This window comes from Protobothrops mucrosquamatus, unplaced genomic scaffold (assembly GCF_001527695.2).
Source record: "Protobothrops mucrosquamatus isolate PMUCROS unplaced genomic scaffold, P.Mucros_1.0 scaffold129, whole genome shotgun sequence".
NCBI classification, from domain to species: domain Eukaryota; kingdom Metazoa; phylum Chordata; class Lepidosauria; order Squamata; family Viperidae; genus Protobothrops; species Protobothrops mucrosquamatus.
The window spans coordinates 296,300-324,110 of record NW_015386496.1 but is presented as its reverse complement, the minus strand read 5'-3'; the positions used below and the strand labels follow the sequence as shown (position 1 = coordinate 324,110).

The 27,811-nt window shown below is 35.3% G+C and overlaps 1 protein-coding gene across 1 annotated transcript in view; it reads right to left on the bottom strand.

The window, feature by feature from the left end:
• Window positions 1-360: 360 nt before the first annotated feature.
• Window positions 361-27,811, bottom strand: part of SATB2 (SATB homeobox 2) — a 127,112-nt gene continuing 99,661 nt past the window's right edge. The window contains exon 11 of the mRNA XM_015813030.1: window positions 361-841. Coding sequence (XP_015668516.1) covers window positions 386-841 — 456 coding nt within the window. The 3' untranslated portion in view covers window positions 361-385. The remainder of the gene's footprint in view (window positions 842-27,811) is intronic.

Here is a 27,811-nt window from a genome sequence, read left to right as displayed (position 1 = left end):
ATATATATATATATATATATATATCACACTTATATATGGTGCATATTATATACACACCACACATCTGCACACTGTTATTGTTTCCTTCATTGATCTCATAAGTTGTTTCTTCCTGTAACTTGCTTGCTAGAGGGTCCTTTTGTAAGTGCAAGATTAATAATGATGTAATCCTATGTGAATTACAATTAACTGTCTCAATAAAACATAAAAAGTGTAACACTCAAGTGCCTGTTACAAGGGAATGTCTGATTGAGCTATGCAAAATAATTGTTCAATTTGCACGTATTCTATGCACGCTGGAAAATTCCAACTTTTTTTTCTGAAAGAAGCAAAATAAAAATAAAAAATTGGAACCATGTATTGCTTTGCCTGTGATATTTTCACATTATCTCTGCTCAGTCTCTGAAGTAGTTGCTTTGTTTTTTTCTGAATTCTCTTCTTCAGTTTCCACTTTGTACATTTCCTCAGAACCCTCCTCACTGTCATTCTCCTCTGACTCAGTCAGCAGCTCTTCATCTTTATATTCTGCCACATCCACCACTGTACCCAAATGCTCTTTTAGTTTCCCATGATGCTTTACATGGTAACGCTGGTTCTGGAAGAATTTGATGATGGTGTGCTTAGGCAGATCCAACTGGGCAGATAAAGTGTGGATGGCCTCCTGGTCTGGATAAAGGCCAACATCATGGATGAAACTCTGAAGGATACCCAAAGCCTCTAATGAAATCTTAGTACGGGATCTTGGCTTTTTTGTAGATGCATCCTCTGCAGGAGGGGGCGGAGCCTCTTCTCTTGGTGGAGAGTTTTCCTTTGCTGGCTGAGATTGCTGTCTATGAAGTACCTGCAAAACAGACAGATTTATATATTTAATAAAAGTTATGTTCACACAAATCTAGCTCATTGTTAATCAAATTGGTATCTCTGCATTTATCCATGGTAGTCAAATAGTTATATGTTAAAAAGAGCTCATTTTATTGGTTCCACACATAGGCTCATATGAGCAGAGAGAATTGAAAGAAATTTGCTAGGCTGAAGCAATGAAGACTTACTATTTCTGATTTACAGCTTAAGTATATTCACTAAAAAACATGGGATAAGCGAAAAGAAGCCTTGAGTCGGAAGAAAAAGCATATTCAAAGAATAAGGAATTATCTCTGCTCTGCCTCGTCAGAGGATGATGAGTTCCATAATGTTTTTTTTAAAATTAAATCTAAAGATAAATTTTGGTTCTAGATATGGATCTTTGGCATTGAGCTTAAAATCATAGGATTGTTTTGCTGTTGAATCATTTATATGTACCATTAATGGTATAAGACCTATAACACATTATTTGCTTTCATTTCTTTCCTTTTAATACTCAGACATGGTTTAGGTGTATATGAATAAATGTAAAAAAGAGCTGTGCTGAATCAGAGAAAATGCCCATCTGTTCCAGAATTCTATTCGTGCAACAGTTCCAATTTACAGAAAGCCCTCAAGCAAGATATAAGCAACCAGTATCCAGAAACAAACTGTCTCTGATCCTGGAGGTAATCAGGCTGACATGTTAGGAACATTCTAACTGCAGCATTCTATGATTTCTTTTTAATTCAGTTGTTTACCAGGTAGATGGTGAAATTGTTGAATTGTACAGAATTTCTTTTCATTACTTTTCACATTTTTCTTCTGCAACACTTTAATTCACAAAGCAAATTATGACAATATTTGCAGTGATAACAAATGCAGAAAACAGGAAAAATATGTTTTATAGAGCTTATGATCTATTATGTCAAGCAATACGCCAGTAATAAAACTAGAATAAAATGTCACAACTGGAAATAAATGTTCCAGAAGTTTTGCACCTTCACTTTTCACCAATGTGTGGTCCAGTGATATATTACACAGAAAGGGAGGGAGTCAGGAAAGAAGGCAGACAAGCAAGCAGGAAGGCAGATTTCAATTCTAAAATTAAGTTGTTGCTACAAGGCAGGTCCTACACTCTTCAATTTTAAGGGTAACATAATAAGTATATTACAATTCTTTTATTTAAAAATGGACATTGACGTCATATGCTAAAATTAATTGGCTCAGAAAAATTATGTTGTTATATATTATAGTAATGAGTTAAATAAGTAATAAAAAGACTAAATAGGAGCCTATTTTCAAAACAACAACACTTGTTATGAGATCTATTAGTTTAATAGTGGATAATCAGCTTACTCTTTTAAAGGCAGTCTCCTAAAATCAATCGAATTTTTCAAAATCATAGGGTAACAAAGCAGCACTGATCTTAATCATCAGCTGGAAAAAAGGCATCTATTTCAAGATGGATCATCACCTCATTGTACAAAGAAGTGTATACATGTGTTAATTATCTTACTGTTATGCTATGTATAGGATGTATAAGCCACTTTTAAAGATTAGTGTTTTTTTCCAGAGTTGCTTACCCTCTGGTATGAAACAGCCCTGACAGTATGGCAAATAAAAGTAACCTATCTTTGTAAAATCCAATAGTAGACATGCACTTTGACATCAATAGTGGCAAAAACTACTTGTAGGTCATGTAATGAAATTTGGGACTTTTAGAGACTTCTTTTAGGATAGGTGTTCTGCTCTCAGGCAGAACTTGCTGGGATAGCCTGGCATCTATAATCTTCTTTCCGAAGGCCTCAATAGGGCATACTTATTTTTCAAATGACTGCACTTACTTAAGATGTTTCCTCCCCCCCCATTTTTATTCAACTATATTTAAAGACCAAGTTAAGTGAAAATACTTCAACTTCAAGTAAAGCATGACTATCAATTATCTGTACTTTTCACTATATTTGACTGGTAGAAACCCACATCTCAATAAAGTTATGCACATCTACAGATGACAGTTCAGCCTATCACAGTTATTGATGTTAAGAAAGAACATCAGAACTGATTATCAATTGTTGCCTTAGGGCTATATTGGAAGTGAAAATCGATAATGTATTTGATGACTTATACTGAAACTTTATATTCTAAGCCAGAGATGTCAAATTTGCAACGTCACGTGACGTCATGCAACGTATCAGAGCTTTTCCCCTATTGCCGGCAATGGGGTGGGCGCGGTTTCCTGGTGACGTATCCAGCCCACGGGCCGGCAGTTTGACACCCCTGCTCTAAGCAGTAGGACTAATAATTTGACATAAAATTATTTATTTAAGCATGTTAGGTTTCTCCCACCCCCATTTTGTAGATTGTTAATTTCAAGCCCCCACTCTCCCTGTTAAAAGAGAAGAAATATATATTAACATAATGCTATGGGGAAAAATGAGGGTTCAACTACCCATTCTGCCTCACAGACTGAAAAATCTGCCTTCCTCTTTTGGTATCAGTTACTTGTTTTTGGTGGCTTGTATTAAATCAGAGTTACCAATTATTCTGAACTTCAGCATTGTTATCAAGGAAAATAAGTCAAATTTCTTACAGCATGTATAAACAAGAAGCAAAAGTGACAGTTGTATCTGAGCCGAATCTTGCATCCACTACAAGTTGTCATTGATTGAGTATAAACAGCAAAGCCCAAAAGGATTGTATAAAAGCGGACTGTAACTTAAATACAATGTATTGTTTATAAATAGGTCAACTCTCTTCATTTATTTTTAAGTAATTTAGGATTATAATTCAAACATGGCTTTGATTTTAAGCTTTCTACTTTCACTCCTCCCTCTACCCCTTCATTAAGCACATGAGTTTTCTCTGCAATTGTGACCATCTGGAATTGACTTCCTATTTTTTCCTCAAATCATTTCCCATCTCCTTGCAAATCTGAACTGAAACATGTTTTCTACCCTAGCCACAGGTCTCAAATGTTTCTGTTTCCTTAATGCATTTCCACTTTAATGTTAAGGCAATACTACATACATACTTGTACACAAATGACAAAGGACAAAACTGTTTTCTTTATTAAAAATTGACTTTTCTTAGGTATTAATTTTCACTTTTTGAGGTATTAACTTATTCAGTAGAAAATGTACAGATACCTAATATGATGAAAACTGACTTTAAAAAGATAAGTGACTTCTATTAAATCTGCAATATGTTTTGAAGGCCACAATGAAATCCAGCTGGGAACCATGTGTAAAAAATAACAGTACACGCCTGCAGGGAAGGAAGTATGATATGGAATGATTACATTTAGGAAAACATATAATGTTGTATATCATTATGGGAATGATCTGTATTAGTTGTAATAAACTACGGCAGTGGTTTCAAACTATATTCCTGGAAAATCTGTAGTTCCTGGTAAAGATATTTCAACTTCCTCAGTGAGAAGATTGGCAAATGGTTGGAGTCATTGCCATTTATTTATCCACAATAACTGATTTTTCTCTGCTATGACAGCTAATAAAAATATTTACTACAGAGTTGATATTAGCACAGCATAGTCTCTGCTTCCACTCTTTTAATTAATAAAATCTTTCCTGCAATATAATTGTTAGTAATGGCACAGTGTATGTAACCAAAATTTTACCAACTCACACTGTGTAAGTGTGTGTGTGTGTGTGTGTGTGTGAGAGAGAGAGAGAGAGAGAGACAGCGAGAGAGACAGTGAGAGAGAGAGAAAGAGGGGGGGGGAGAGAGATGATGTGTACATCATCAAATCTCAACATTCTTTGCTTTACAATATGGTTGCTTATTTCCTTTTTAAAGAGAATTTGTACTGTAATGTTCAAATGTTAAGTTCTCATATATCTTTATAAATACAAAACTTATTAGGTGTGTTCATGTTAATGCCTGTAACTTCTGTAACTATTATCTGTAAGTATTACATGAAAGCTACTTGACTTGATCACAACTTTCATATTTCCATTTGGTGATGTATGTTTAGGCTTCCTATAGACACTATGAATCATTTATGAAGCAAGTCCCACTCTCATGGGATGTACTGAAGTCAGTCAGTATTTAGCCAAACTTGTTAATAAGGGATACTACAAATATGCAGTGAGAAATTTCCAGAACTAAAGGCAGTTACTTAATAGATTAGATGGGAGAAAAGGAAACTTTTTAAAAAGTGTTGCCTGTGTTAAGACTGAAAATTTTAGCTTTGCTTCTAAGACGTAATGTCAGCATATTGCTACCAAATTTTGAAGGTAGAGGAAATTATTGATTTTTTCAATAAGCATAGTCCTCAATTACAAAAAAAGTTGAAAGTTACTTGATCTTTTTTTGAATGACTTTTACTTGAGGTTTCTTTTCTCAAGACTTTCGGGGTGAATGAAATGGTAACTGGAATGAAGGTGAAATGAAGGTCTACTTTGTGTGGCTGCCCCAGCTACAGAATGATTTTCATAAGAGGAATAGAATTCTTTCAGAAACATACGGCTTACTGGTTAATGTTATTTTTGCTATATTTATTAATGAAGCTGTTGATTTTAATCTTTTGTTAAAAGCTTTTGGACACCCTTGAAAATTCTGAGTGACAACAGCACTAGTTGAAAATAAATCATGATAGCATACAATAAAGCTGTAGTGAGTGAGGAAAACCTTTTGTGTGAAGTGGATTTTACAAAAAAATGGAACCAGTATGTACATACCGGTACAACCATACATCCAGTTTTTCCTATAATTCATAGTGGGCATGCTCTAGATTGTTTGTTTTATCTTACTGCGATTTTACAATTGCTTTAACATTTGACTGCTAAATCAGATTGAAATGTATTATGAAAAAGTATATGAATGTTTTAAATAGAAAAATGAATAAGAGAAGATCTTTTAAATGCTGCCATTCCCAACTTTTCCTTAATGCTAAGGAAGGCTTTGCAGCTTATATATATTCTCAAAACAAAAGGTTGCAAGCTCTGTAAACATACCTTTGGAGAACTGTAGCATGACTTACTTGTAGCCAGCAATTTATAGAGTGAGGATAGTAATAACAACAATCTTTTGGTAGATAGTCTACAAGTTTTAATGCTATTGTAACTTGGCTGTATGGGCAATAGGATCAACATTTGATTTATTAGTCGGAGAATCCTGCCAAGACTCTTTAGAAGCTGCTAGGAAGCTCTGTTTCTTAATATTCCTAGAAGATTGCACATAATGATCCCTTGCTCCTGTGCTCATTTTTCCTTGCAAGAAGTGGTTAAACTTGATTTTACCCTTTGTCCTTTGGCTTAATAATCAAAAACTTCATAAGGATACCAAGATTATTTTCTTGGAGTTGGAAGCAACGGTTTTGCACCATGATGCAATAAAACAACATTAAATACAATGATTTAGTTCCATCATATATTTTTTTTGAACAACACAGTAACCTATGGTTACAGTCTCAGGAAAATTCAAATCATTATTAAACAACAACAACAACTAAAACCTATCTATGAAGTGATGACAAATTACAGACTACAGATGTTAGATTACATTTTGACTTCAGGCAGGTTTAATATAACTTGGCTTCCTTTTTACAATTGCTAGCAGCATGTACTGTTATGGGCAGGGGAGTTAAAGTACTCAATAAATGAAGACCATGTCAAAAGAAATCAATATGAGCGTGTAAAATGGTAGGAAGTCTGATAGATAGATATAACTTTCCTTTAATATTGTAACTAAAATGCTACTGGCATTTCTCATGTATTGCCTTTTTAAAGATGGTTTAATAATTGCTTCAGAAAACAAATACTGGTATCATAGAAAATTGAACAACTAAGGTGTGACATACAATAAATTTAATTTCATGGAGGATTTCTATGTTGGGATTATTTATTTAAAATGTCCCTCCTCTTAAAATATTGCTTTCTTTGAAGAATTTTTTTTTTTAAAAAATCAGCCCTTCTCCTAGACCTAGGTAATTTTATATTCTAGAATGTTCAAGGCAATAAATTAAGTTTCTGTAAATGTTATCTGCTTGAATCATTACAAATAAAATCATTGCTCAATGTCAAAAGGAGAACCATAGCTTAGTGTAGGAGTACATATTTTGTATTCAGTTGATTTCACATTTAATCTTAGCATCTGTTCTTAAATAATTAAGATTGAAGATTGAGGAAAATGCTTTGCAGGAAACATTGGACTGGCCACAGTAGCATCCTTGGATCTTGATGGTTTCATTAAAATGATGAAAGTTGTGTCACATTGCAAGATTTACTCCTTTTGTACAAGTGTCTAATGTTGCAATGCACAAACAAAAGAGACAGGGCTTCTGATACCATATTTTTGCTTTCCCCCTTCTACTCCCCCAATCCTTCCTGAAGATGCTGATGATTCATGATAATTTTCTGGATAAGTCATATCACTTGTAAGATAACATGCCACAGGTAGAAATTACATGTACATTCAGTGGCCTGATTAAAGTCTGATTTTGGCACAGTGAACAACCCTAAATTAATCAGGCCAATTGGTAAAATAAATTAATTGATAAAATAAAATATAAAAATAGAAGTCAAGGAACTAGCAGAGTTATACACAAATAATTACATATGGACAGCAAAGGCTTGATTTCAGTACCCCCACTTAAAATTATAGAAGAGAATTGTACACATGATCAAAATATAATCAAAACTGCCAACACAGAAGAGACAGCCAAGAAAAGCAGGCCAGCCCTGGGTAGCAACAAAAGTGTTTTCTTTATGCAAATATCTATCCATCCTATGACTGAGACAGTAAGCATACTAATTTCTATTCAAGCAGATAAAATCAAAGAGAAGCATACCAATACTGAAATTGTTGTAGTTTGTAGCTAGACTCTTCCAATGACTGATGGAATGAAAAAAATAAAATAATTGAATCCTCCATTTCTAAAAATATAAAGCAAGTGTTACTTAGGTTCTGCACATATCTCAAAATGAGATATGGATTTAATTTAATGCCCATAATCAATCCACGCTTACCATTTTAAAACCAAATATTGAGAATCACCCACTTTTACTTTCCTCCTCTCCTTTTTGGTTTATTTAACCTCTTGCTCTATTGAAGAATTGTCAAGAAGCAGGCAAAGTGAAAATTATTCACTTTCATTGGCCTAAAATGTGTTTTGGATCTTTCCTAATATCTAAATAGCTACCTTTTTTTCCTGGCATCCTTTATTTGTATAAATAAAACCTTTTAATCTCTAAAGAAAAAAAAAGCATAACTACCTTTGCTTTTGAAAATAAAGTCTAATTAAAACTTATTCTTTATTTGAAAATGTTATATATCATATATTATTGGCCCTGAACTCCAGATGTAGGTCTGATTCAATTATCCAGGCTGCAATCCATACTTTAATGGACCGAGAAACAAACTACCCTATATATTGGGCCATGGAAATTATTAACTTTTCTTGTTCTTTTTCACTGAGCAGAATTTGAAAGGCATAAGCAATTATGCCTATAGGGTCCAATTATCTTCCAACATTTGACTCTTGATTTGCTCTTATTTCAACTATCCTCTGTAGCTCTTGACACTTACTATTTCCTTCCCCATGTCTGTTTCTCAATGTCCTGGAGACATTTAAGAATCCATATCATAATTAAAAAGGTAACATCATCTCAATGGAGAGGAGTTATTCATGCAATACTTATCCATATTATGAGAAAATGTTGTTGGATAAACATGTGTTGATTCTTATATGAAGACCAACTTTAAGTGAAAAAATTATTACTAGCTTGTACAACTGATGAATTGAAATGTAGAAAAAAAACACTGATTAACTTTTTATCCCTAATCCCACTGCATATGATAACCCAATTATATTAAGAGAAATCCATAATTAGTGTTTATTTAACTATTTTGCTGTTTACACATTTTTAATAATGTCTATATACTGTATAGCACTTTGCAGAAAATACTGTTTGAAAATTTTAAACAACTTTCAGATACATTTTAATGTTTTATTCTTCTTTCCAAAGTAAAATTCATGTAATTCCACTTGAATCATACTCCTTCTGTTGGTTGGGCTTATCTATCAGGAAAAAATGTTTTAGACTTGTACAAAAGCTGTGTTGTATCTAGTATTAAAAAGAACATAATGATACAAAATAGTGGAGAGTCAACAATAACCATCAATGCTAAATCAAATGGCTGTCCAGGATCATCCTATGAGTCAAAAGCTCACTGAAATATAACCATTTTAAAGATCTTCCAGAATACATGGATAATGAAGGATACAAACACCTCCAGCATATTCCACCATGGGAGCTGTTATTCAGAAGAACTGCTTTTTAACCCATATCCCTCTTTAAATGTTCACACTGGACAGGCAGACTTATGCTTGGTAAGCTAATGCTTCATATATGCCAAGGCTGAGCCTTATAGATAATAAACATCATTTTGAACTGGGCCCAGAACCTATATATGCAGTAACCTTAATAAATGTCTAATTCTGCAAGAATGGATTGCCCCAGCCCATAATCTGACTGTTGTATTTTGCACCTGCTGTAACTTCTCAGATTTTGTTTTACTTGCAGCAATTAGACATGTGAAATCAAATAATGAATATATTATTGAAGTAATTATATACACCGCAGTTGTATTTCTTATCAATGTTATAAGTTACATTCAGATTACTGATACTATTTTTTTTAAAATATGAATGCTATGATATTGTAAGGTTGATGTGATTTAAAGGTCTTACCTTTGGGGGATTAACAAATCTTCTCAATTTGCATCCTTTCCCTTATAAAATGAACTTCCTTGTTTTAAAACTTGACTCTCCTTTTACTGTTTCAAGAATTTCTAGTCAATAATGTTTTATATATTTTGTCACTGTTCTAAGCAGCCAATATTTTTTGCCTTTAACTCTGACAAAGGTTTTATCCCATGTCTTTTTACAGTTTTGTTGTTGCTATTTTGCAACCTTAATTTAAAATACAAGTCATACTGGGTGGCCACATCTACAGATGCAAAATAGATATGAAAAAGACGTGAAATTGTATGGTTTTATAAAGAGCAAACTGTATTTCATAAGATATTGTTAACTTCTGATGAGAAATTAATTAAGGAAATGTATAATTTTTTGATAATTTTGGAGATGGAAAGTGAACAAGTCAAAGAAACAATGACAAGGTTGGCGGAAAACTTTGGTTATAACATAGAACTAGAAAAATGGCAAAAATTATGGGAGAGAAACTATAAATTGACAATGTCAACTTTGTATAAAGAAAATTTATATAAAATGTTTTATAGATGGCACTTGCCACCAGCAAGATTAGCAAAAATGTTTAAAAATATGTCAGATAGATGTTGAAAATGTAAATATAATTCAGGCACGTATTATCGTATTTGGTGGACATGTGGTAAAGCAAAGGCTTATTGGAAAAAGATACATGTTTGGTTAGAAAAAATGTTGGGAGAACATGTGGAATTTAAACCTGAACTTTTTCTACTAGGTATAATGCCAAAGTTTATATTTGGCTTTACACGTCATAACAGCAGCAAGAATAGTCTTTGCGCAATATTGGAAAAATGAAGCAGTACCACCAGAGGAAGAAGTAATTAAAAAAATATTGGAATGCGCAGAGATGGACAGATTAACTATGAGATTGAAAGATAAAGAAGAAACAGAATACTACCAAATCTGGGAGTTATTCTACAAATGGCTAGAGGAAAGAACCAAGGATTAGGAATTGATTATGTATTAGCGCTTTTGCATCCAGACAGCACATGTATGTAAGAGAAAAACTAATAAAATCCTTATAAAAATAAAATAAAATACAAGTCATACTGGGTCCCTTTAGATTAGCAGCAGAAGAAATTCTCCAACTTTTTCCACAAGGACTCTGTTAGGGACTATTGTACAGCTAGACATTTTTTTACATGGCTCCTCTGATTTTTAAATTTACCCATTTAAATTTTCTTTATAAATTAGATTTCTGCATGGCGTGTTTCATCTGGCACGTTTGGAGTGTGCCGTATATATATAGCATATAGACCCTAAATTTCTGCAGAGAAGATACTAATCCAGTTTTGGCTTTGCGGCATGAAGGATATGTCCAAAAATGTATTAAAAATGCCTTCACAAATATAAGTTATAGGGTAATGTTGTCCAATTAGCTCTATCCATACTTGTTTAAATTTAATGTGTATTTTATAAAGCATCTTCTGAAATACAGAGGGAAGGAACATAGTATTTTGCCTTCTTGCTAAAAGTCTATTTGTCACACAAATATCAATATAGCCCTAGTTGTACAGTACTAGGACTATTGAAATTTGATTCCTTTAGCAAAAATTTAAAATTTGATGAATTATTTAATTATATGATTCATTCCCAATTTACCAAATTTCCCCTGCAAAAGCTAGAATTGTTTCTATAAAAAAACAGTGCATAATTCCACACTCCTGTCTAAAATGATAATTTCTTTGTTATTCTTTTAGAAAATTTAATGACTTCCATAGTATAGGCACAATGTCAAAAGAAATTTGCATCAACTGTACGAAAGCTTTTGGACCCGAGAAGTAGGTCATCAAAAGGTTTTGAACTAAAAATTGTTACAGTACATTCTACTGATATTGTGTTTACTATCATAGCTTTTAAGCTTTTTGTTGTAGACTCTTCTATATCTATATACTTATGGTTTATGCAGCTCACATAAAAGTTTTACCAACTGGTTATAAAAATAAGCCAAGTTCCTTATTATAATATGTGCTCTACAGATTCTGTTTCTCCTATACACTTTTTTATTCAAGTCTACCTGCAGATCACATTACATTGCTGAAACAGCATATTAATTTTAGCATTTTGCCATATACTGTATTAGCCCAATGTATAGTCCTCAGACCTTTGGGGTCATGAGCTCATTTGGAAACTGGAGAAACAGTTACAACATGTCTTCTTTTCAGGAAGATAGAACAAATAAAGAATTTGCTGCAGAAATTGAGAAAGAGGTTGAACTTGAGACCCAAATATAGAATCATATACTTAATTCCCACAGCAGGAAAAAAAAGTCAACATAATTAACAAGAAAAACTGATGTGGCTCAGAGAAAAATTATTTATTTTATTTAGAAAATTTATTTGCTGCCCATCTCCTATCCAATGACTCTGGATGGCTTACAGCATAAATTACTTGTCCCAAAACTATGTTGGAAACAAAGAAAAGCACATTCTCCCTAAAAAGTGAACAAATATTAATGCAACTATTAGCCAAATAAGAAGGCAAGTATTTTCAAAGACAGAATGTAAATCTTAATTCTATAGTGACCAAAATAAGTTTCAGCCAGGCACAAATTGGGACTGATTCCCAAATATCTTTACATACCATCATGAACATGGATTTTTTCAGAAACCTTATATTTTTATATTTTTATTCATGTTTTTTAATTCCACCCCAACCTTCTCTGTTAAGGAACAGGACTATGATGATATGGAAGAGGAAATCACTGATGATATGGACTCTGTTTTATAATTTACAGTTTTCTCATACTAGGAAAGACCTATGCATACATTGGCCTCAAGAATGTATGCTAATTATTGTATTCTTGTGTTTCAGCTATAACTCTTGTATAGCTGTCAGTGCTACAAGACACAGTCCCTTTATTATACACTGAATTCTTGCTCATTTTTTTCTGCAGTTTGTCAAAAAAAAAAAACCCTCCAAGAACTAGAGAAAAAAATAAATATAATCTTAAGAGTTTATTTATTTAAATGTATATGTAGCATAGTGCTTGTTCAACTGAAAATAAAGCTTCACCAAATAGGGAGATTAATTCTTTGAATTTGTATATTATTCTTGGTGAACTGCTAGAGGAAACAAGGTGTCTGCTCATGTATGTTTTCTTATGGGTTTCTGCAGGCTTCAGTTCTCATTCCTACTCTTCAATATCTATCTGAAATTGCTAAAAGAAATACTACTGATACCCAGTAGTATGCCTCCTTCCCAGAGATATTATGGAACCTCTGGAGACCTTGTTCAGAAACAATTTGGCTCCCTGTTTATTCCACTTTAGATAAGGTAATAGGTTTATGATTTAGGAGGTCTCTTGGATTCATGGTTATTGCAGGGTTCACAGATGAAGGCTGTGGCTAATGGATCCTTTACACAACTTCCATTGGTGCATCATTTGGGCCCTCCATGATTTTGGAAGCCTTGCCAACAGTAACTCAAATCCTCATCATTACTATTCTAAACTATTTCAATGACTATTACATGAGACTGCTTTTGAAGATTATTTGGAAAGTACAGTTGGTGCAAAAATTCTTCTTCATTATTTGACACTGTTGAAAACTGTGGCTTAGTTTGTTTCAACTCTTTTCTTTTATTATATCAGTATTAAAATAGATTTGGCTTCTGCTATGCTCCTTATCTATAAGTCACTTTGATTTTTCTTTATTCTCACTTTTTTCACTTATTCAAGAATTCTTTTTTTCCCCAAAGGATGCAAAAATATGTGGTTGCATTTCCTCTACCCTACTCAAAGACAAGGAAGATCTGAAGCCACTCAAACCCACCACAAATCAAGTGATTGCTTCTGAAAGGCATCACAATGTCAGTTATTAAGAACTGGAGAGAATTATATTTTGACTTTCTGCCCCAAGCAAAAAGGAAATAAGATTTGGGGCCACTATATAATTTATATATAATCTGAAGGTAACATACAGTCCTTGAGTGACGATCAAAATTGGAACCAGAATTTCTGTCATTAGCTGGTGTGGTTGTAAAGGAAGTCATCATGGGACTGGGCCCATTTTCATGTCCACTTTTACCATGATTGTTAAGCAAATCACTATAGTTAAGAGAATCACATGGTCGTTAAGTAAATCTGACTTCCCCAATTGACTTTGCTTGTCAGAAGAAGGCTGGGAAGGTTGCAAATCATGATCATGTGATTGTAATAACTGCAAGCTGGTTCCCAAGCACTCAAATTGTGATTACGTTATTGTGGGGCTGGTGTGACAATCATAACTTAAGAATGGATCATAAGTCACTTTTTTCAAGGCTGTCATAACACCAAGCCATCATTAAATGAATGGGTTAAGTCAAGGGCAACCTGCAATTGTCTCAGAGCCTAGATCTGGCAATTCTATTCCTGTTTAACTTTTTGAGTTATAAACATTCTGAAATCACCATTCCTTTTGCCTGAAAATACTTCCTATGCCCTACATCAGTGGTGGCGAACCTATGGCATGTGTGCCAGAGGCGGCACTCAGAGCCCTCTCTGTGGGCATGCACGCCACCGCTGCCAGCAGCTTGTGCAGGTCCATTAGGCCGCCGCTGCTGCCCAGAGTGGCAGGCACAAAGTAGGCGAAGCGGCCAGCTAGCAAGATCGAGTAGAGGTGGTAGAGCATGCCCACACCCAGCAAGCCAAAGGCCACCCCGAGCAGGGAAAGCCAGATCCCCATCAGCACCATGGCCCCCCAGTCCCAGATAGGATTGCATGCCTCCCCCCATCTATTCTGGGCCTCCTGCCCACTGCCCCACCTGCCAGAGACCCCTGGATCTCCCCCAACCATGCCCGGCCCCCACAGGCATCCCCTCCATGAGCAACATCGAGATGGCCATGCCCAGCCCAGCCACACCCACCCAGTCTGCCGTGACAACTGCAGCCATGCCCACCCAGTGAGACACGTCCCCATGCCCCCCCCTGAGGGCACCACAATGCTGATGCGGCTCTGGCACTTTGCGATAAATAAGTGGGTTTTGGGTTGCGGTTTGGGCACTCGGTCTCTAAAAGGTTCGCCATCACTGCCCTATATGTAAAGGTTTGTACTGTACTCTCACATCCAGTTTTCACAGCTCAGCAATAATATCCTGAGTATTAAATGCCTTATTAATACTCAGATGAAGTTGTTCTTCATCTCAGGTAAAGGAAAATAGTTTCCTAAAGGAAATCTCTAAGGTCAACTAGCAATTAACTGCAGGGTTCTGATTGAATATACTATTGATTGCTCTTATATTAGGCAGTTTCCTGTTTATTAAGCTTTATGGGTTACCCAGGTGCCAAGACATTAAAATGTCAACAATTTATTAATGTTAAATTATCCCTGCTCCCCCTCTTTCTCTCAACAAATGCTCATATATAGTATTAAGGCACAGTGAAATTATAGAAATCCACATTCTTATCTAAAATGCACAGACCAATAAATATGTCTGAGACTATCCTTTTAAATCTGTCTTTGCCATCTACAATCTATGTACTAATTTTATATATTGATAATGCTCTACCTCACTCAAAGGAACAATAGATGAACCCTTACTTTCTCATTCTACAATCTAAGTATGGGATCTTCAGGACAAGGACACACCTGCACTCTAGGTAAGAGTTTATGTAAATTCAGGAACTATCTAATACAAAAAGAATAGTTTATATAGAATTTTCTATGACTTTAGAAGTGAATCTTTAAATATGACTCAAAAGCTCTGGCTGAAAAGCAGCTGAATTGACAGGATCTTGAAGCTTTCATCAGAATGATGAAAGAAGGATTGCGGGATCACACTGCAAGCTGTGTGCTGTTCGGAAGTGCATGGAATGCTACAATTCATATACAGTCGAAAAATGAACACGCATCATGATATCACAGTTCTGTTTTTTTCAGTCTTTCCCCCTTGTTCCCACAGATGTGAAAAAGTAAGCTATGGGAAGAAAGCTACAATTTAATTGTACCTGGGATCCTGAAAGAAAACACACTGATTTTAGTGTGTTATTTTAGTGATATTTCCATCTTCAAAGAAGCTTTAAGCAATTCAGGATTTGTTTTTAAAGACTGACACAACGCAATTGCATTCTTCTTTAAAGTGAGCTATATTACATGCAATAGCTGCCACCTTTTTGTCTGTCTAAATTCAGAGATACTTAGATGAAAACATACACATATTAGCTCTCACTGTCTGGGAATTAGCCCTTTTAATTTGATAAAGAGTTATCTATATCAAACATCAACATTTACTAAGAAAAAGTTGATTTTACTCCAGGGTATTAATTTTTCATTTCTCCCACCAACATGAAACAGACACTAAGTTAGATTTAATTAACAATTTACAAGAGAGAATTATTTAAGGGGATGTTCACATATTTGGCGTTCAATGTCTCAAAAAAATATAAAAAGAAAAGTATTTATGAATTTACTAGAAAAAGCATTTTAATTAAATGCTGTCAAAGACAATTGCATTAATGACTGCGCACCAAGGAATTCAAAGCGAGCCAAGTATATTTAGCAAACAGGAACTAGGCTTTGGAGGGCCATTATTATTTATGCTTCCGTAGCAGCAGTGACTCTAGGTCACGGTGCCAAGTGAAATCAGTTATGTTATCAGAACTGATTATATTTATTGACGACTATTACACATTTTAAATCCCAGAAGGCAAATATTTTCTACTTTCAAAATGACAGAAAATTATTTCCTGCTAGTATTAAGAAAAATATGAGAGAAAATAAAAAATAAATACTAATAAATATTTAGCACTTATCTGTTGGAGAGCTATTCATGAACATATTTTTTTCTTGTTTACCTTTATAATGGTATAGAGAATTAACAAAATTAGTTAATTTCCGTAAACAACAAGTTATTTGTCAACTGTATTTATTCGTTTACTCATTAATAAGACCATTTGCAAGAAATTAATAATTACCCGTAAGTTCCCATTAGTTCATTCTAGACGTTTGACGACATTCGAGCTCTAACAGTTTGCGAGTACTCTGTAAAATCAAAGACTGGCTAGAGTTAAGTAATTAACTGCAACAAAATAGTTCAACAGTTATCAAATAGATGACAAAATCAGCCAAGAGGTCCTGCATTTCCTGAACAATTATGGAAGAGCACATGTTCTAAATTTCAGTACCACCATTATACCTGATAGAAGTAGAACAGGAGGGAATCTACAGTGTCCACACACAAAAAATATATAAAAGAAACTTGATATTCTTATATAATCACATGCACACACACACAACCAAATATCAACAGTTTGAAGTGAAACAAGCCGACACATTGAATATGATTATTTCTGATATTTCCAAGTAAAAGGTGCAGCTTCTAAACTGGAATGGAACTCATCTGAAGCAGGTAAATGTTATCCAATATATTTACAAAAGCACTCACTACCTAAAATAACTAGATAATTTTCTGCTAACAGAATAGCTATAATTCTACAGTAAACAAAAGTAGTAGTTTCCCCAGTTCAAATTATATACCCTATTTTTATGGCTTTCCACATTTATAATGAATGACTTGTACTGCTTTATATGAAATTCCACAAAATCATAGGCAGCCAAAATATATGGGGAAAGCAATTTTGTTCTATGCAGTCTGCAACTTAGCTCTTGCTCATTTTATCACTAATAGTTGAAAAAAGCACATAAGTCAATGGTTTGTTCAGCTTCTTGCAGCCATTAAAAAAATGTAACAATGAAAGCAAATACAATTATTTTATAGAATACAAGATTTTATATACAAAATAGTGTATATGTTATCATCAATGTGTGAAATTAGGCATTTTATAGAATGCCTACAATGGGACGCCAAGTATGAAATGTTTAGTATTTCACACATTTTCTAGGCATTCTATGCAATGCCAAAAGACAAACCAGAAAAGTATAAAATACTCCTGCTAAAATGCCATTCTATCCTTCCTGAACAAATAGATTTAATACTGGTCTTTTTCTCTTGTTTTTTTCAATAAGAAAGTCCTGTACTTCATCAATCAAAGTTCAATCAGAGTTTATCATTGCACAATGTATCCTCTGCTCTGTACACATTTATTTATTTTTTCTTCCATTCAATTATGTCCAAGACTCCCTGGAGAATTCCTTGCAATTTTCTATGCAATTTTTTTCCAGAAGTGGTTTGCCCTTGCCTGCTTCCTAGGGCTGCGAAAGAGTGACTGGCCCAAGGTCCCCCAGATCACTTTGAGCCTAAAATGGGACTAGAATTACTGGTTTCCAGCATAATGCCTTAACCACTATCGCAAACTGGCTTTCATGTTTAATATACTACCTGCATAAAAAGCCTAAGCAGGTAGAAGCAACTGTCTCATAACATATAGCCCATTTCAGACATGACTGTAGTATGCAATCTCTATCTGTGATGAAATAGAAAAGAAATAAGTGCTCAAGTTTTGTTTCCTCACATCAGGAAACTTCAGCAGGAAGGCTCTCTCCAGATTCAGAGGGGTTGAAGCTTGCAACAATGTCAAACCAATGTTTAGCCCCTTTCTCTTGCATTAAGAAGTTAATTACTGAAATAATGGGTGGGGAGGGCTTTTCTTTTCATACATTCTCAGACATATAAAATAACCAATGGGATTACATGCTGAAATATTGAGTATTGTCAAAAGACCCAATTCTGCTCCAATTTATGAAGACCTTCCCTGTAAAACAATTTGCATAATTTTAGATACATGCTTTTGAAAAACACAGTGAATGACAACTGAAAGGTTAGACTGCAATCTGGGGGGGGGGGAATCATGATTAATTCTAAATTCAAAGCAGAATGCTATCCTATTGAAAAACATCCTAAGGAATATTTTTCCAAGAGATAACATATGTCAAAGAGAGAATACAGAAATTTTTAAAATTCTGTTTCACAAAGTAAAATGCCCTCTTCCTCCAAAAACTTTTATTGTGCACGTCAATTAAGAAGCAACTCCAATTAGTTTGCAGTTTTTGCCACTGACATATTGGAGAGAAAAATAGTGTTATTCAATAAAAATATGGCTATTGAAAAGATCTAGCATTTTAAAATCATGTTTTATTAAAAAGAAATCTGAAAAAATGTACTTTTCCTGTTTTATACTTTTAAAAGAAAGCAATAAATTTTCACTGCAATTATAAATAACTATTCCAATATGTTATTGAATTATTAAAGCACTAAAACCATTCTGCTAAATAAGAAAAATTAAGAAGTCTGATTTGATATGAAATGTATACTTACAGAAAACACCATTAATTACTAAGATAATAAAATAATTATCATCTTATCACAAAAAAAATGCCACTTTGTGCCTTACACATGTCTGATTTTCCCCATCTACCTTGGGACATCCAGAAAATGTATGATTAAGCTGTACTAGAGCTATATAATTCAGCCTCTATTTTTTCATTTGGTTATGACTCATTCAAAAAATAAAGTAGGATTCAAGTATTTGCAAATACTTGCTTTTCTTGCTTATACCTGCTACTTCATTTATGTTTGGACATGTTGATTCTGTGCAACTTTTGCCTCCAATAGTTTTCTAGAAATGAATGACTATGAATGTTGAGAAACTGAAACCAAATAAGCTACAGGTAATTTATATTAAATCTAGAAAGAGATTTCCAGAACGTGTTCATTCATATTTTTTCCATTTTATATCAAATCCAGAATATTTATTTAAAATTTGCATGAATACATTATTTCAAACTTATTTTATTGTAAAATATTCCTGCCTAAATATATTTTTCTTAAACTATACATTATTATAATTTATAGTAAAAATTAAATTGTGGTCTTATCCATACCTCAATTCATAATACTCAGGGCTGTATTTCTAAAAAGTACAAAAGAAAAATTGTATGTATAAATTCTACATTTATTTTCCTTGAATGCTCTTTGGTGTGAAAGATGACATTTGTAAACCCTCTTGACATATATTTAATCCACTAGGAAGAGTTTGGTGAAACTCTAATAGAGCATGTGAGGTAACATGGAGAATCTTAAAGAGAAAATGTAATTTTTCTCTGCTACTTTCTCTGTCTTTAATTCACATACCACTTTACAAGTGAATAAAAGAACAGCATGAAAGACAATCTTATAACAATGCTGTTTCATTTGAACTGGTTAATAATATCTGGGGTAAACTTTAATATGATAGGTTCTGCACTCAAAATCTCAACTAATTGAAGAAAAATCATATTACTGAAAATGTATCATAAAACTTTCACAGAGTTTTTTTTTAATATATCATAAAACTCTGTGTTCCAAGTGAACTCTGTGAGAAATCACAGAAAATGTGGAACAATATCAAAAATGACAAACTATTTCTTGCCTGGAAATATTTTGTCGAGATTCAGAATATTATTTATTCTGAAATAATAAAAATATGAAAGATAAATAAGGATGTCTCCCTTCCATCTAGGTTATATTACAACTGTATCAATATTGTTAATAGAAATTTGCAACAACTGGTATCCATATTAAGCAGAAACAGTTGTTTCTTTTCAACAATAAATTTCTGGCATTCTACTGCAATTGTAATAACTATCATAATAAATTCTACTGAGTATGTCAAAATCAAATATATAGAAACCCTCTTGTGCTTGTGATTTGTAGCTTATTGATTTTGTCAATATATGTGCAAAGCTTGTAGGAACAAATATTCTAATCTTCTATTTACTGTCTAAAATGTACAACTAATACTTACTAAACATACAGTGTGGTCAAACATTCATGAAATGTGAACCACATACATAGGCACACATTTCTCTATAGTGAAGCAACAGATTGCAAAAGCTGGCAATTCAATTGTAGCAAAAAGACAATCATTTTGTTTGAGAGTTATATCTGATTTTATGTATCCCCTACATTAAAATTGCTATAAACCTCTGAGGCTTAATAAACCCTCTCTCGAAATATTTAAACTGGGCCAGCCCATTGAAGGCAAAAAATACACTATACTATAATCAATATTTGACATGGTAGGGGGAGGTACATTAACAGTATTTGAAAAGGCATCTGATTTTTTTTTAAGGTAGGGGTCAGATTAGGCACTATGGAACTTCTAACAGGATATTCCTAAAGAAAGAGGATATTTGTATCTCCCTAGCTCTCAAGAATGAGTCATACACACTGGAAAATATTAGACAATATTAAGCTAAATGTATAACTGTCAGCTCTGCCTTTAATTAGCCATTTATTCTGTTGCCTAGTTCCCTTCCCCCCTCCCCCCAGGTTTTAACTATGTAATAGTTTCCTGCACTGTGTGTTCTAAAACTGTTTCATAAATTGTAATGCAAACAGAGCATGCTGGGATTTCTGTAATGCTTTGGTTCTCAAGAGCAAATTTGTGTAGCTTGGAAAATAGTAACATCATAAATTTAAATATTTTATTTAAAGACACTGTGTCCATTGCATGATATACCTGGAAGTTTAGGCATTTACACAATGTATTAATTCATTTGAAAAGAAAGAAATGAATGTATTTGTGACTAAATTGTAGATGATTTACTTTGGATCATACAGACTCATCTGTGTATGTCAGAAATCTTTCTTCTCTCTAAAAATCTATTTGCAAACTAATATATATTATACATGCTGACATGGCAAGACCTTTCCACTGTTTCCCTCACATCCCTTCTCATAGGCTAGCTTAAAATATTTTGCACCCATGTCTAAACCTATCCCACATAAACCATATATTTCTAGGACATTAAAATAATGTAAGCCAAATTCTTTAAGCTTTGGGATATCTCCTAAATCATTCAAAGAGGTAAAAGACATTGGAATCACTATACTTTATCCTCACAATGCTCCTGGGAGGAAAGTTAAGTTGAACATTTATTACTTATCTTTTTTGTTAAACTCATATCCCACCTTTTATTCAAAGCCTCTCATTCATATTTTCCTCCTATTTTTCCTCACAATAACACTCCTGTGACATAGATGGGATTTGACAGAGAATGATTGTCCAGAGTCACCCAGTGAACTTCTGTGCTTGAGATTAGATAGAACCTTTCTTTGACCTCTCTTTTGAATGGAAGAAAGAGGCAACAGAACTAATCACATCATTCTTCATCACACACCTATTAAGCAAAATGCAGATAAGGAGGAATGAACACCATATAAACAAGACCGATGAAGAAACAATCCTCCACTCAGAAAGCAATCAAGAAAGAAAATATACCCCAATCAAGGCTAGTAGGCAAGCTACCACATATAAACAGCCAGTAAACACTACTTCTCCCTGGGCTGCTGATATTGCTGACGTTACCTAGCTTGATAATGAATTTGTCTGAAAACCAATTGTTTCAATTACAATTATCTTTTTTGTCACAGAAATATTTTTTGTAATTTTGTAATTGCCTTCCTCCTTAGGAATAATCTCTTTTTTATTTCTCTTCAGCGACTGATCATTTTCATTGTGGAATCCAAAAAAGCAAAAAAGAATTCTTTTTTATGTTTTTTTTTTTAATTCAGGAAAACAACTATTGACCATTTGCAATTTTTTGTGATCAGCTGTTACATTCTGTAAGCACACTGAGGTTAAGCAACATAAACATTAAATACTGTGTTAACAGTTTGTTTTTAACTTTCCAGTTGTATGACCATAATGTTAAGTCTTTACTTTTGACTTGGTTTCATCTGGATATTTCCAATTATTGGTATTCTGATTCCAGCTTATCTCTTACAGTCTTAAAATATATTTGCTATATAAGTTCAACAGACATGGAGACTATATGCATCTCTTTCTTTTTCCCTATTCTATAAACCACAGTGTTTTTCATTTTTCAGTTCTTTTAGAAATAGTGACATCCTTCTTTGCCTTTCTTGCCTGGCACAAGAAGTCTCTCTTTTCATTCATCTTGCATCTTCTTTGTTGCCCAAAGCTTTAATCTTCTCACTTTCTTTGTCCATCATAGCTTGCCTGAAAACTTCTCAGGTCTTTTCTTCCTTGAAAATTTGGGAATATTTTTTTCCATGTTAATTTTCACAATGCCTCAGGTTATGTTTCATGTAAGTACACTGAATCTGTTCCTTCTGACTATATGTCCTTGAAAGAGAAGTTCAGACTTCCTTGCGGATTTTGTCTGGCCACATCATCACTTCCAGATGTATTCATGAAAGCTGAAAAATCTTTCCCAGTAACTAGTGGGGCACTTTCTAACCTATGAATCTCCTTATTTGGCACTTGTGTAAAAGCTTCAGCCATGTCCAGACAGTTTTAGCAATAACAATAGCTTTTAGGCTTATGTACCACCTCATAGTGCTTTACAGCACTCTCTGGGTAGTTTACAATGTAAGCATTTACATATTGCCCCCTGGAATCTGAGTCCTCATTTTAATGATCTCAGAAGGATGGAAGGCTGAGTCAACCTTGAACTCAGTCAGGATCGAACTCCAGGCTGCAGGCAGAGTTTGCCTGCAATACTGCAGTTTAACCACTGCACCACCAGGATTATTTCCTGGCAACAATCCATAAATGTGTAACATTTGGATTTGATTTGGAGTTCCTTTTCATACAAGAATTGGCTTCTTTCATATCTGTAGAGTTCTCCTGTCTTTCATTACACTGGAGATAAATACCTAGCTTCAGTCTCCCCTTCTGACTTACCAGAATAGGTGAGTTTACTTCCACTCTTGCTGGTGGAACCTCTTAAAGTTACTAATGTTACTGGGTATCCCTCAGCCCAATCATTTAGTGGGGATAATTCCATGGTTGGGTTGAATTGTATCTTGAAGTAAGTTGGTAACCAATGTATATCTTGCAGGGCACATAAAATGTGCTGTTGCCAGTTTGGACCAATTTGGATGTTTCAGTTTCTGAAAACTTGGCAAAAGTGATGCCAAACATAATACATTGCAGTACTCCAAACTTATCATAGCTAATACGTGTGTCACTATGGGCAGGTTGACCTCCTAAGGAACAACAGCAGAGGGACACCAATGAAGGTAGCACTATTAGCACTAAGGAAAAAGGAGTAAAATGAGTGCCAAATTATTCAGTTTCTCAGAGGGGAAGAATTAGTTCATCCCAAACAGCTAGAATTGTAATTCCAGAATCTGACTTCTGGGAAATCAGGATTTTGCCTGATTTCTCAATTTATTAGCTTTCATCCAGTCCAGTATTGCCTTCGGGCACAGATTCAGAAGATTATCATCTATCTTTGTAATAAGTGAGATCAAGTTACCTCTCAAATATATATTGGTAAGAAAAGTCCCAAACACTAGATTATCTTTTCTCAGTAGTTTCATATAAATATTAATATTTAAGAAATCAATAAATTAATGATAAAAAAGTTGTCTCACTTACAAATTCAGTCCTGAAACCAGATTTAAGTCTAGATAATCTGTTCTTTTGGAGGAGCCCTGGAAGTTAATTCTGCATGACTGAGATAATTTTGGTTGGCATAAGGCATATGAATGCATATCCTATTAAGAGAATGCAGTGCTAAAAGACATGCACACTGATACGCATTCTCATACAAACATAATCATTGCTTCATTATTTGAAATGTGCATATGTCACTCTAATTATTCTTCTCTCCCTGCAATTATTTTACTGATTTTATTTATTTTTATTACCATCATGTTGCTAAGGGTTTTTGTATTATTGTTATTCATCATGGAATAATTTTAAAAAGAACAAAATAAAGTATAGATATGGATCAGAAATGCAATCCACTGATGTAGCAGGACATTTCTATTTTTAAAAAAGTTTCTAAAATAAACTTTCTGGCATAACAATTGGGGAATTTAGAACAATTATTGCAAAATCAAATCTTTTGAATTTCTGAGAATGACATTATCACAGAGATTATCTTACTACTTTGTTAAGAATATTGTACGTGCAATTTTAGCAGTATTTGTTGCTCTTCTAATTATTAACAGAATTAAAAAAAGAATGGGAGACATAGGGTTGCACTGACCAATGGATTAAAATACTAATCAATGAAAACGTTGTTTCAGAAGAGACTATCAACAAAATGTTGTGATGAAAGACAGAGAATAAGTATAATGAGGCTGTGAGATATATAGAGGATGTTTGGTTCAGCACATATTTACTGACTCAGCATATCCACTCAAATTCATATTATGTATTGTGCAAATAGATTCTACCACATTACACAGAGAAGCACGTACAATATTAGCTAACATCACTCAAGATTGTCAATAAAGTTTTCCTGAGTCAAACAATATTGTATTGTACTTTGCAGGCAACCAATATAATTATTACATTATTTAAAATATTTGCATTCTTTAACAAAAGTCTACCATGCATTCAGTATGTTACAAAAATTGTTCAATTCACTTTCATCTTTAAACGGATTTTGTTATATTACATTATCTGAATGCATTTGACATTCCCCGCATCTTAAGGTTTTATACTAATACATTTTGAAAGGAAATAGCTATGATTCATGTTCAATGGTATCTTCAGGGTTTTTTCCTTCTATTCTGTATGTATATGCCCTAATATTTTCCATTTATTTCCAATATAAAGTATTGCGGAGAAATTTTTCTGCAAAATTGGAGTTTCTATTGATGACTCTATTTCCTCATTTAAAATGGTATTATACAAGGAAATAGAGACATCACTAGAAACTCCAATTTTGCAGAAAAATGCCTCACTTCCACTACTTTATTTGGCCAATTTATGCACAGAATTAACTTTAAGTTTTAAAAGCAGTTAGATAATGATAATGCATTTGAGAACAAGTTATTTCCTTGTTTGTGTTATTAAACCTAAATAAATTAATATACAACAAAATTGTGGTAAATATTCTTATGATGGGAGGAGGCTGTATCCTTTCAATTATTTTTGAGTTTGAGTTTGAGTTTTATTGTATTTATATCCCGCCCTTCTCCTTGCGGACTCAGGGCGGCTAACAGCCTAATAAAACGATACAAAAATACCAGAGTAACTATAGTTAAAAACATAATTAAAAAAGATATTAATATTGGCCTATGATAATTTAAAAATATTTTAAAACCCAGCTAAAAATTTCCCCTAGGCCAGTCCTGCTAGCTGAAACAGCCATGTCTTAAGGGCGTGGCGGAAGGAAGGGAGATCCGGGATCACCCTGATCTCTGGGGGTAGTTCATTCCATAGGGTGGGAGCTCCCACCGAGAAGGCCCTCCCCCTGGGGGTCGTCAGCCGGCACTGTCTGGCTGACGGCACCCTGAGGAGACCCACTCTGTGGGAGCGTACTGGCCGATGGGAGGTAATCTGAGGCAGAAGGCGGTCTCGGAGATATCCAGGTCCGATGCCATGGAGCGCTTTGAAGGTGATAATCAACACCTTGAAGCGCACCCGGAAAGCCACCGGCAGCCAGTGCAGCTCGCGCAGTAACGGTGTTACATGGGAGCGACGAGTCCCTCCCAACACCGCCCGCGCGGCCGCATTCTGGACTAACTGGAGCTTCCGAGTGCTCCTCAAGGGGAGCCCCATGTAGAGAGCATTGCAGTAGTCCAGGCGGGAGGTGACAAGGGCATGGGTGACTGTGCGCAAGGCGTCCCGGTCCAGAAAAGGCCGCAACTGGTAGATCAGGCGTACCTGATAAAACGCCCCCCTGGTCACGGCCGCCAACTGGTCTTCCAGTGTCAGCCGTGGATCCAGGAGNCAAAGATTTCCTATCCTGGAGTGGTGGTGGGGTTGTGAATGCCCATCCTGCAGAATGGGACACACCTAGGCTTGTAAATAAACAGGAAATATTTAACTGAAAGCAAATTCTTTGCCTTCTAGCGGACCTCCAGATTGGATTATCTCCTGTTTTTTGTCTTTCTAAGTTATAGTTGGTAAACACTCCAAAATCATTCCAAAGCATTTGGCTATCTCACCTTTGCCACAGAAAGGACAAACATGGGCACCTATTGATGAGAATTTGGATATCCCCCAAGATACGGCATCCCCAAAGAGATACCACTCTCTGGCTCTTATGTTTTCAAAAGAAATAAATAAGGACAACTGCTTACCTAAATAGCAACCTCTTTGAAGTGTTATGTGTGCTATTGCAACAACTGAACGTTTCTCAAATCATCCCCATGCTACCTGTCTCACAATCAACTCAGATTTGATTTTCAATGTAAGGAATTGGATCAATACAAATATATTACAACTGGACATAGAAGGGGAGGAAGGATAGATTGGCTAGATGTAGCAGATTCTTCTGTTTGAGTTTGAGTTTGAGTTTTATTGTATTTATATCCCGCCCTTCTCCTTGCGGACTCAGGGCGGCTAACAGCCTAATAAAACAAATACAAAAATACCAGAGTAACTATAGTTAAAAACATAATTAAAAAAGATATTAATATTGGCCTATGATAATTTAAAAATATTTTAAAACCCAGCTAAAAATTTCCCCTAGGCCAGTCCTGCTAGCTGAAACAGCCATGTCTTAAGGGCGCGGCGGAAGGAAGGGAGATCCGGGATCACCCTGATCTCTGGGGGTAGTTCATTCCATAGGGTGGGAGCTCCCACCGAGAAGGCCCTCCCCCTGGGGGTCACCAGCCGGCACTGTCTGGCTGACGGCACCCTGAGGAGACCCACTCTGTGGGAGCGTACTGGCCAATGGGAGGTAATCTGAGGCAGAAGGCGGTCTCGGAGATATCCAGGTCCGATGCCATGGAGCGCTTTGAAGGTGATAATCAACACCTTGAAGCGCACCCGGAAAGCCACCGGCAACCAGTGCAGCTCGCGCAGTAACGGTGTTACATGGGAGCGACGAGTCCCTCCCAACACCGCCCGCGCGGCCACATTCTGGACTAACTGGAGCCTCCGAGTGCTCCTCAAGGGGAGCCCCATGTAGAGAGCATTGCAGTAGTCCAGGCGGGAGGTGACAAGGGCATGGGTGACTGTGCGCAAGGCGTCCCGGTCCAGAAAAGGCCGCAACTGGTAGATCAGGCGTACCTGATAAAAGGCCCCCCTGGTCACGGCTGCCAACTGGTCTTCCAGTGTCAGCCGTGGATCCAGGAGGACACCCAGATTGCGTACCCTCTCCGAGGGGGAAAAAGTTTCGCCCCCTATAGTCAGCGATGGAATCAGCTGACTATGCCGAGGCGCTGGCAGCCACAGCCACTCGGTCTTGGAAGGGTTGAGCCTGAGTCTGTTTCTCCCCATCCAGACCCTTACGGCCTCCAGGCATCGGGCCATCACGTCAAGGGCATCATTGGGGTGGCCTGGGGTGGAAATGTACAACTGAGTATCATCAGCGTACTGATGGAAGTCCACCCCAAAGCCACGAATGATCTCCCCCAGCGGCT